This window comes from Colius striatus, chromosome 2 (assembly GCF_028858725.1).
Source record: "Colius striatus isolate bColStr4 chromosome 2, bColStr4.1.hap1, whole genome shotgun sequence".
Taxonomy (NCBI): Eukaryota; Metazoa; Chordata; class Aves; order Coliiformes; family Coliidae; genus Colius; species Colius striatus.
Genome location: NC_084760.1, coordinates 59,108,800 through 59,121,066, shown reverse-complemented (window position 1 = coordinate 59,121,066; position 12,267 = coordinate 59,108,800). Strand labels below are relative to the sequence as shown.

Below are 12,267 nucleotides of genomic sequence, written 5' to 3'. Positions count from 1 at the left end.
GACACCAAAGGAAAAGGGTTGTTTCTTACAATACTGGTACTAAAACCTGTTCTGTACACTGTATTTTATGATGCTTGTGTCTGTATGTATTCCATTTAAAATAGCAAGATTCACTTTTCAATATGCAAAAATCAAGACTTCAGATTATGCTCACTTAACTATCTATGAAAGCTATTTCACATCCTGAAGAGGTTACAAAACTCAGTTAATGGAAAATCTTATCTCAATAAAGGGTCCCACCATACTCCCAGTGTGAGTATGCAAGCCTTATATTCTTTGCACGAAGAAGATACTGAAACTGGTACTGTCAGGCTTTCTTGCGTAAGTACCTCAAGCACTGATGCTAATACTGATGCAAGTAGACTAAGCAACCAAGAAGTGTTTGTAGCATCAATACCTTAAGCAACAACATGACTTGGAGTATGCAATGGCATCTGGCAAGGAAAATTTGAAATGCGTTTTCAAAGGAAATATTATCTGCTGCTAAGAGCTTACAAGAGCAGTGATAATGAGAGGCCATATGACAGCCATACCAACACTGCTACTCATCAGCAACCTAATCCCAAAGTATGGTGTAAGAGGAGCTCCCATTCAGTTCTGGCACCGCTGAACCTGTCTATGTGGCACTGCTGTTCCAGGAGACAGTTCTCTATTATCACATGGCTTGCACCCTTTCCGGTAGCCAGATTACTTTCCATCCAGAGGAATTCCCTCAAAGGAATATTCCCAAAGGATCATAGGTGAGGTACTAGAATCCATGGTTGGCAGACCAACAGCATGTAGTGCAGTATCCTCCTATCTACCCCTTTAACGCTTGTCCCATTTGAATTCACTCTCTCAAATTAAGGAGTCAGTAGGTCCTGTTGTCATTCCTCAAAAAAGATATCTTGATCTCTGTTTTTAGCTACAGACAGGCTACATTTACCATTCAGGAACTGGTGTAAATCCTTCTAAAGAGCAAGAGGTGCCTGCTGTCCTCACCAGAGGAGCTCTCATCACTCCGTGTTTAGGTGGTCATGTTACTTTAGTGTTGACATTAAAGACTTTTAGGATTTATGAGGTTGGCTTTCAACAGTAACTGAAAGATTAGACCTTGGAAATAGACATCATACATCAGAATTTCTCCCTTCCTCCCCACAAAGGTGTGTAGCAGCTTCACTTCCTTGACTGCAGCACTGTCTCATAGAAGGGCCCTGTTAGACGGGGCTTTTTACAAGAATATGGTAATGTAATCTTGTATCTTAGGGAAAATCAAGATACACCAAAAGGCTCAAAATGGAGTCTTTATTTAAAAACCTGTCTCTGACAAATGACTATCCATCCCCTTGTTCTAGGAGACTGGAGATTTGAGGGATTCTGTATGTTTGTTTTCTTGCCATAGTGTGAGAATCTTAACACAATCTATTTGTATATGGTTCAGTAGTGGAATTGTGAATATGGACTGGAGGTCACGGTCAAAAGACATCTGGGGCATGGCCAGAGAGTCCTACAACCTCTGTGGCTCCTAGATCTAGTGGCTTCAGTCACAGATACCTGAAATGCCAAGACGTTAAGGGCAGTTGCAGGCATGAGCACTCAAGAAGATTCCCTATTGCTGTCATCCTTTATGTGTGAATCCAACAGAAGGATTGAGAGCCTTGGCAGGACCATCACTCGGGCAAGGTCTAGTAACACCGACATACTGGATATCCTCTGCTTACCTCATTAACTTCCTTTCCACATACTTTTGACCTTTTTCTCTATTCTGGTGTATTTCTCATGAGTTTGTGACAAAAGGGCAGTTTGTTTTTATAAAGGCATTGAAGTAAAATCTCTTTTATTCCAGAAATATTTTTTTAATAAATAGAACTTATTATTTAAAAAGAAAGGAAATGGTTTACAAATTCTTTATAATTTTTATAAACTATGTACATTACTAAATAAGATAAAATTCTATATACAAAAGTAATCAAAGATCATCAAATTAATATTCCTGTTGCTCCAAGGGAAATGGATGTTACAGGTGAAACAATTGAAAATTTCGCCAGAGGAGTGAACTCAAGAATGAAAGATTCCTCATTTAAAGAGTCTATTATTTTTAGTTCTGTCTTGCATATATGCTAAACTGTTAGCTTTGTCTTCCTTTCTTCAGACATTGAGACGGTAGATGCTGGCTTCAGTCTAAATAGGATTGCTTTTCTGCAGTACTAAAATGACTGATCTTTAACCTTAGTGACAAAATTTTACTGGGATATTGCTGTGCTGTAACTAACTTTTTCATTTTGGCAGTTAAAGCGGAGAGGCTCTACAGTTCTCCCTAAATTAGTATGTGACAGGCTGATGGACCAGTTCAGTAACCAACTTTCCAAACCCAGACTCTTCCTGCTCATAGCAGCAATGTTAAAGTTAACTAGAAGGTAGTTTAAATCACACTTGGAATCATTCTCCAGTAAAATTTAAACAGTTTGCAAAATGGTGTCCCACTGCAGCAACTTCTTTCCCCAAAAAGAATGCCACCTCTCAGTTACCTATCCACTTATCTTAAAAATCAGCTTGTTCACAAACTAAAAACTAAAAGGAAGAAGTGAAACCGTTTTAAGTGTATCCCACATTTAGATGGGACTGAGTTAATATTCTTTCACTGCACTTTACTAGATAAAAGGTAAATTTGTAAAGCAGGAAGAAGGGCAGTAGGTAACGAAAACTGAGTTATAAAGCCAGATACACACCAAATGCACTCTGCTGCGAGCGTCGTATTTTGTAGGGTTTTTTTAAATAAAAGTAAAATTTTTTTGATGTTAGATTCTAATAAATCCTGAGATCAGAAATGATTTGTGTAAAATTCAAGTGAGGCCAAGCTTTCCTGCTCCATCAAAACCCTTCAGATTTTAATTGAATTAAACTGTGCTTAGAAATAACGAACAACATAAATCAGAATGCTTTTGCCCTGTAGGTTTTCAGCTAGGTTGACTGAAAACAGCTGCTCATCCACTAACATCTAAATCAACTATTCCCCAATATTCCCTGATTTCACACTGGTTCTGCTCAAGATAGCCACTGACATTAGACTTAATGTACCACTGAGGTCACATTGATGCGTTTTGTTCTTGATTGATAAACGTGCATCACTTGCATTAAATCAGTTAGAATTAGAAATCGGCAATGATGCAGTAAATCTGTCCTCCCATCAGCTAATCTGTATTTACATAGCACAATATACTATAGTATATCGTTTGTGTTCCCTAGGAGGAATGAAGCTATCCAGACACAAAATGAAATGAAGTGGCTAGATGTAAAAGGCCTGCCACTGTAATAAAGCCACCACATGTATATATATATAGACAAAGAGTCCCCAAATTCATAGCAACTTTGGTCACTAATGCCAACTCTAGAACTTGATATTCGTTTGCTCTTTGCAGCATCAGTCAGCAGTTTACAACAGCTGAAGTGTTTTACATCATACTTATCACTGCCCATCCTCAAGATACTTTGTTACGCTTCCACTGCACTTTAATAGATTAAAAGTAAGCTCTGACACAGCAGTGGCTACTAAGGCCAGTAGAAAACTGTTGTTAATTGGTATCTGAAAGGTGCTACCACAGATTTGATACATTTCTGGAGCTTTATTATTTGACTGAAGTTTTAAGATGTGTTTTATGGCTGGGTATGTATATCCATTACACAGACTACTAGTTTAAACACGCTATGTTAAAGAGCTTAAAGTTCAGAACTATTGATACCTTTGTTCAGCCTAGAAATGCAGCTTGAAAAGGTGAAAAGCTTACAGATAGTGATTGCTCTAAGCAGGGCGAACACTGCAAGAAAACCAATTCTAACCCAACTTCTGCTTGTGTTATATATAACAGATAATGTATACAACAAAGTCTGGCCTTTCATCACATACTTTTTTCGGGAGTAGATACAAAGAATAGCAACTCTTCCTTCTACTACTGCTGCATTTCTATTAGTAGCTTGCCACTGACGTGTACAAAGATGTCAAATGGTCTCATTTTTCTAACAGTGTCACTAGCTAAACTAGCTCTGAAGAACAGACCTGACTACGCAGAAAGTCCATCAACTCGAGCTGTGTTTGCCTTGACAAACGGGATGGAGATAAGCTGGAGTAAAGGTCACAACTTCTTCTCCTCAGTGTTTGTTTCTAAGCAACTCAGTTTGTCTGTGGTTGCAGCACACTGGGCTCAGTTTGTTTTGCTTTTCTGCCTCTGCAAGTAAAGCATTGGAGGTAAAGGCCCCTCTGGAAATGAGCTGTTGTGCTTCACATCAGGTGGCTTGAAGAAGCTCCTGCTCTACAGGCAGTCGATTTGGAAGCAGACCCACAGGAGAATCCAGTAGTAACAAACGGAGCTGTTTCGGGTCAGAGCTTGAAGTTAGCTCTTGCCCACAGTAAAAAATACAAATGTAATTAAAAAAAAACCCCAAACTGCAGTCCAAGTTTGTGTGTGTGCACATGTGAGAAAGCTCAAGCATTTTGAGACTGACAAGAATGGATCAACCCTTGGTTTTGTGCAGCGGTCACACTGAAGCAAGAGACAGTCCATCCAACTTGGCTCAAGTTAGCAGGTTAAGGAACAGCTCACCAGCCCACCTGCAGACATGTGAATACTAGAATTGTATTCACAGCCATTAACCAATATAAATTAGATTCTAGAAAATACTAAACACTGCTGCAGGGAGCTTGTAGAGATTATGTGCTAGCAGAAAAGCAGGATTCCGATGACCATGACTGATCCGCTGGGGACTTACACAAAACTAATTTTGTGGGGTTTTGCCTTTTCTTCATTGGTTATAAAGGCTTTTTCAACCAGATGAGAAGCAGGAAGGCTGATGCTGCTATGGGACAGGAGTGCTCTAGGTGCTCTCTGTACTTGCTGAGGTGCTTGCAGAATACAAAGCTAATATCAGAAAAGCTAGACTTTGCAAAGATTCTCAGAAGACGAGTTCAAGTGATCACACTACTGAAACCATTCCTCATAGGAAGTGTCACAGCATCTGTCTCAGATTGTCATATCAGTAAAGAGGTTACAGAATGATACACTAAAATGGGCAGTAACACATTCGCAGGACCAAGTCTTTGTACAAAATTTTCAGATATGTTCAAGAATAAAATAGGTAATTTTCTAATAGTGGTGTGCAATTTCTTTCACAAAACATACTAGAAAATTGGAGGTAGCTAATTTGTTGCCAGTTTCTAGAGTTTCAGGAGACATCTAGGGAACTCATTGACCAAGAACTCTGCTGTTTTCACTCGCCAAATTGGCAAGAACTCTAATGCAGACCCAAGAGATAAACACATTGGGAAGGAATCAGCAATGTTTCTGTAAACAGAAGTATTTCTTCATAAATTCCTTAGTTCTTTGAAGTATTCAACAACCCTGAGGACAAGGGAAATCCAGCTGATATAGTTTAACTTCAGAAGAAATTTCACTGTATGCCTTTCAAAGGCTCTTAGAGGATATAATCTGAGAGGATATGCAGGAAGGTCCTTGCATGGATGAACAGTTAAAGGATAGCACAAAAAAGGCGAGGCAGAAATAGTTGGGTTTTACAGCCGGAAAGATTATTAATGCTTAGTTTATTCAGTTCAATATATACCTAAGTTACATGGAAAAAGAATAGTTGGCTGACCACATTTGGTGATCTTGTAAAGGGTACTAAAGACAAAGGTTGACTGAAAAAATGAAGAACAAATGACTGCGCAAAAACCAGCAGACAAAATTCAACAGTGACAGGTGAAAAATAAGGCACAAGGAGAAAATCCACTCCTAACAACATTTACAGTGATGAGTTCTGAGCTTATTAGCACCAATCACAAATTGTATTTTTATAATATGCTGAAGGAAATTTGTCACAATGCTAAGCAGCAGTCAAAAAATATATTGAATGCTCAGAATTATTTAATAAATATACAAACAGAAGTGCATTATTCCAGTGTATGCACCTGTGGTGTACCAGCACCTCAACTACGATTTTAAGTTTTACTGAGCCTGTTTCATAAAGGCTGTAATGAAATTAGAAAATATGCAAAGACAGTAACAAGGATAATTGAAAGCATGGACCAGCTTTTTATATGTATAATGATTAAATAGCTTCAAACAGTCTTTGTTGGAAAAGAGGTGGCTGAGGACAGAATATGATGTAACTATAAACAGTATCAAGAAGAAAGTGAATTGGTTTTGAATCTAGTATGATAATTAGATGGCAGAAGCAGCAGGAGAAAATGAACAAGAGAATGCATTTCTTCTGACAGTGTACAGTTGAACTGCCAAATTTAAGGCAGGATGTGGTGGAAGACATGATTTTATGAGAGCTGGAAAAGTGGCTGGGAGAAATAACAGAAGGAAAAAAATCTACTGAAAGCTATTAAATATAAAGACATAACCCTTGTGAGTCCACAAACCCCAGTAAATTGTAGTCTTGACAGAACCCAGGGGAAGTACTACTATAAGCTTATCCTTACTTTATACTTTTTCCTAGCACCCTTCTCAGCTAGGTAGGGGAGAATTCCTGTTAAGTGACAGGAATGCCTCCTCAACCTGGTCACAAACATTACTGTTGTACCACAATTAAGAGTAAATTCCTCTATTAGAGTGCAGACTGTGCTGATACAGCATCCTAGCAAGGGCCAGAGGAGTATATGCAGAGGTGATGGCAAGTACCTGCCCTGCATGCAGGGTTCATTTTCTTCTGTGATCCCAATGGCTATTAAAATCCATGGATATATAATAGGAGACAGGTTTTAATTCTGTACCTTGGGCAACTGTCCTTGGAATACCACATGTGTAATTTTAAAAAGGATGTTCTTTCAACAGGAAAGTTCAGGTGCACACAGTGATCATATGCACAGGAGATGCATCTGAGAACGGGAACTGTACTAACAATGCACTCCCCTTCTAAATAACGACTGTGTGTGGAATTACAGCAGGGACAAGAATAATAATTTTGAGGAAGATTGTTAACTATCTTCAAGTCCAAAACAACTTTTTGCAAACACTAGCAGTCAAGTTGCTCAAATAACACTTTCCATTTGGAGTTTTCTTAATTCAGCTGCTGTCCTTGGGGTTAAACACATGATTCAGTTGCAGAAATGTGAAAGTTAGTTCGTATCTTGCTTTTAGGACTTGTATGAATAAGAAGAAAACATTGTTTCTCTTGGTAATACAGAGCTAACACTGCTAAACACCAAGTCACTGGAACTGCCTACTGATTTCCAAAAAACCTCACAATTAGATAAAACAGACATAGCCATAGGAACTTCATCAGTGATGTCCAATGACAGGACAAGGTGCAATGGGTACAAGCTGGAACATAAGAGGTTCCAAAGAAGCACAAGGAAGAATTTCTTCACTGTGAGAGTGATGCAGCACTGGAACAGGCTGCCCAGATGGGTTGTTGAGTCTCCTTCTCCGGAGACATTCAAAACCCACCTGGACAAGTGTATGACCTACTCTAGGTGGTCCTGCTCTGGCAGGGGAGTTGGACTAGATGATCTTTCGAGGTCCCTTCTAGACCTTTAGATTCTGTGATTCATGAATATCCTCAAATTAATCATGAGAGAATTGGCTGATAGCAATGGTATGATATGAAAACAGACTTTAATGTAACTATTAGAATATAAGGGTGAGTTCAGAGAGCTGGTACCGAAACCACACTACAGGTACTTTCCGCTGAGCTTGACTACACTCAAATGACAGAAACTACATCAGATAAACATGCCAGCTGATTTGTTACAATTCTGACCTTCATTTCTTGACAGGAAGAACCTGTTTATTTTGAAAGCAGTGCAATGGATATACATATTAAGTGGCTTAAGCAAGAATATATGAAAACGCAGAAAAACTGGAAAGAAGTGGATAACAGAATGAATGTGACTACAGAAATACGGAGGAAGATGATCAGCAATAACACACCGTTGAAAGACATTCTTGGATTATTTCCTTTCTTAAGATGCTCTTACCAGGTAACAGAGCTATTTTTATTAATGACATCAAATTCTGTGTTATACATGTGAGATATGCATAGGCCCACATTTTGCCGGATATTTCCAGAGAAGTATCCATCAACATTGTTCTCTTTAATCTAGTTAATATTTTTCCTGCTGACCCCACTTAGAAAGGTTTGCCAGTCCTGGGTTAAACTTGTCATACACATTAATGGTGAGTTATTTGAAGTATTTGATGTATTTCTTCTCTGCTTTGAATAGGTATGAAACCAACCTCTCCAGTTTATAACCTGAGCTGGTTGTATTTGGTATTCAAAATGTGCACCTCTTGTTTTCAGTTTGGGTTTTGAGAATTGCAATAACACCAAATATTTGTTTTTCTTTTAGCTTTTTAGGGAGTTCCAGCTTCTTACACACATGGATATTTATAAGAAAACAGCTGAGATTCTGGAGATTCATTCAGAAAATATATTATCTTTGTATGTGGTGAGGAATAACCCAATTAACATTATGCTGCAAGAAAATCTGAAGCGGCACACAGAGGAAGATGTTCTGAAATGTCAGTACAAATCTTCTGTGCTCTGAAGATTGGAGTTTTGTTGTAACCGTTCTCACTTATGTAACTAAACTAGCTCCCATTTTACTGCAAAAACATTTTAAAATGTCACAGTTGCTTTACTATATCTTGATGGGGAAGTATTAAGAATAAAAGATAATAAATTACTAGGAAAATCAAACCAGTCAGCTATTGAAAACTTTTCTTTTCCTATTGAATAAGACTGCAGGTTTGATAAAGTTTTGATTGCCTAAAATAAGTATTTCTAGTTCAGAATTATCTATTTCTAGATATGTAAAAGAGTGTGTATTATTTTCTAAAAATACAAGAAGAAAACTAATTTTCATGTTTATAAATAGTCCTGTAAAAAAGAGGCAATTGCCTTTAGAAAGAGAGGTACTGTTTCTACAGCTAAAATCTTCACCCCATTGAAATAAAACAAGTATTTACCACTAACTGTGTTTCAAGTACCTGGTCTCTACAGAGACACACTGTAGGCATCAGCACACAAACCAGTACCTCTGGCAAGCAGGTACCTCAGTCATTCAGAGGTCCATGTACCTCAATGTGCTTGGATTGTTGGCTGCCAGGAAGCCAGCACCTGCTGCCACTCGACTTCTTTCAGTCTGAGAAGTCTGAGAAGCATGGTTCTGCAAGGACAAAACCTTTCAGGTAGTTACTCAAGATCATTATTCTTCCCAAACTGCAGATGTCAATGACTATGGCCGAGCTCAGCTCTGTGAGAAGTGCTTCTTAGACTGTCGTTTTTTATGAAATAGCCATAATGCCAGGATGCCAAATCAAAGGTGACACAGCATGAATATATGTGCTTGCTATAGCAGTTTCGCTCCTTTTATTAACAGGTCATTTCTTAAAGGAGCAAGCAGAGCAGGGTTTTCTTTCTTTAAGCTTAAAAACAAGAGTACTCAATAGCTCATGATAAAGTGTCAATGAATAGCCTAATCCAGAAAGCCTTTATAGACTTTCTGCTCATACCTTTGGCCTTAGAAAGCTATGGACATCATTAGTAATTTCTTCTTTTCTTACACAACATGTCCCTAAAGATTCTAGTGTATGTTAGTGAAGTCTCAAGGTCTTTACTTTCCTGTTTTGCCTCGCAAACAACTTGACCTGGCACCTAGACAATAAATGCCTGACAAGATAGGCTTAGTGAAAAACATGACACTAGAAGCCTGACTTGAAAAAAACCATGTTAAATAATAGCTGAACCAGAGGGGCAGTGAAACCAAGTCCCAGGAGGTCCTGCAGCACCAGCTTGCACTGCAGCCTTCAAAGTGTAGTCTCCAGCAAAAGGACTCTCCAGAGACATGATTTTCTGGGAAGAAACGGATCTGAGGATGGGTGCTAGTGGCATGAGGACTGCTCAGCTTGTAAACTCCATTAGAGGCAATCCAAAGGCCTACTTCTTGTGAGAGAAATTTAGTTCTAATATTGAGTATCATAGTGTCATGAATGATTTGAATACTAATGCCTATTGACAGCTGAAGTGCCCAAACCTACACTGTGGTACAAACTTTTCTTCAAAATAGACAGAAGTTCCACCGCTGAGCTGAGCTGTAAAATATCACGTAGGCTGCAACCTGCTTTTCCAGGATGATATTGACAATGTTTTCATTTGTAATTTAGCAGAAATCCTTGCCTTTGACAGATATGAGAATGACTGCTGCATGTTTGCTCCTGCCAGATGTCTTTGGAGATGATTCCAGTCTGTTTGCTGTGGTGAATGAGGAGGTAGGAGACAGAATACCATCAGTTTTGGTCTCTCTTCCTTCTGTCAGTTGCCTGAGTAGATCACCTGGTCTTTTTGGTGGCTCAACTTAGCTTCTGGCAAATGATGACATTAGCCTGCTTTTTTTTGGTAGAATATTCATAGAAATACGAGCTATATTCAAAGCAGTGTAAGCTCGCTCTCGGATCTGTTTGCCAAAGTGATGCTGCGGCATCATTTGAAATATTCTTTTTTAAATTTAGGTAAAGGCAGTGACCCCAGTGTTGGAAGTGAAAGATCCCTTCAATGTGAACTCATGTGAGTTTGTGCTGTATGTGGAAAGAGAAGAGCTGGCCCAGCTCAACGACTGCACCATGGCCCTGGCTGCACTGCTGGCTGCGTTTCACGTGTTTGGTATACCATACCCAAAGAGAATCCACAGGACGCTGAACTTCCTGGAATCCCTGGTCTTTGGGGTGAGGAGCCCAGCATCCCTGTCTGCCCAGGCAGAGAGAAGGCTGGATGCACCTGAGCATCCCAGCATCTGATGGTACACACAGGACTCTTCTTGGGAGTGACTGGTGTCAAGGTAAATCCTTTGTTGGGAAGATAGATCAGTGCCATTCTTTCTGGTGGAGGTGTGTGCATTACCTTTAATAATGCCTTTCAAAAATCCTACTGGCTAATTTATAAAATAAATTAAAACCTAAGTATTTTCATAATTTTAAATGGAAATTCTAGAGCAGATGTTAGAGACAATAAAAAATGTCTAGATTACTGTATGTGGCTTGTGTTATTTTTCCATATGGAGCATTTGAAAAATTCGGATAATATTCTGTCAGAATTTTAAAAAAGCATTGTGAGCCACTGTGAGCACTTTGTTGCTTCAGGTACTAATACAGCTAACGCTTTCAAGTGGCAAGAAGCAAAGATTTACCTGTTGCCATCATTTCATTATGTTCACCAAAAGCCTACTGTAAGAACTTTGTGTTTCAAAATGGTGGGCCCGATTCTTTATTTGCAGGATGATGGGTTTTCACTATTTTCTTCATGCATGAAAATTTTTAACATTAACCTTGAATTTGCTAAAGAAAGATTCTGAGACAAACTCTCCAAGCAGCAAGAATTATTTATCTGGGATGCTGCCATGTGTGTTTGTAACCATAGCTGTGGCACTGGAAAGAGAACATCTAATTTTCTTTCCGAGTTTGTTCCCTAGAAGAAATCAGCCCTTTCCACATTGTACCTCTTCTGTCAGCCCACACAGAGCAAAGGCCCTCCCCTCTCCCACAGCCTGCTCTTCTCCCTAATGCTTAACACCCACATCTCAAAATCCCAGCAGTTACTACCCAACTGTGTGGCTTCAGACAAGCACATGGTTTTGGACAATAGCAGCAGTCAGCAAACATGACCTACAGCATTAATTAGAAATTAAACCAGCTTTTTTATTAGAACAATCCATCCTACTCATCTCCCACCAGTTCTATAAACATTTCTGCAGCTTTTGTGGTCACCATGATTTTTTAAACACTCAAACACATAACTTGGAAGACCACAGTTTTGTTACAGCCTGGCTGTGCACGGGTGACTACAAGGCAGAGATGATAGAGGGAGACCCTACAGTGTTGAGGGGAGATCACTGCATTTAACGGCCCAACTCCCTTGCTGAAGTCTTAGGGATCTTTGTGTGGCTCCCATGGAAATAAAGGGACAACCCCTGCCTGTGTGATGGCTGGGCTACCTCCAACACATACAAAATAATACCAACTGCTGTTTTGAAGATTCAGTATGTCTCCTGAGTGTTTTAAGTTTCCAAGTGAATTTGTTGAGTGTACTTTTTACAACAGAGGTGGCTACACTCTGCTACCTCATCACACAGGATACAAAGCAAGGATTATGCATATCCTCACTGCTGCTAAGTGATAGCTGTATGAATAAGAAGTTGGGCTCTATATCATTTAAGTGATGTTTATTCTACATCTTGTAAACAGTATTAACTGAAACCCATTTCTCAGACCACAGTACTTTGTAAGTAGGCATATC

The 12,267-nt window shown here is 39.1% G+C and overlaps 1 protein-coding gene across 1 annotated transcript in view; it reads left to right on the top strand.

Annotated features, from left to right (window-relative positions):
- Window positions 1–10,772, top strand: part of SAMD3 (sterile alpha motif domain containing 3) — a 39,881-nt gene extending 29,109 nt beyond the window's left edge. Inside the window, exons 7-10 of the mRNA XM_061990548.1 lie at window positions 7,754–7,957; window positions 8,327–8,498; window positions 10,165–10,247; window positions 10,488–10,772. Of these exons, the coding sequence (XP_061846532.1) occupies window positions 7,754–7,957; window positions 8,327–8,498; window positions 10,165–10,247; window positions 10,488–10,772 (744 nt within the window). The remainder of the gene's footprint in view (window positions 1–7,753; window positions 7,958–8,326; window positions 8,499–10,164; window positions 10,248–10,487) is intronic.
- The last annotated feature ends 1,495 nt before the right edge of the window (window positions 10,773–12,267 follow it).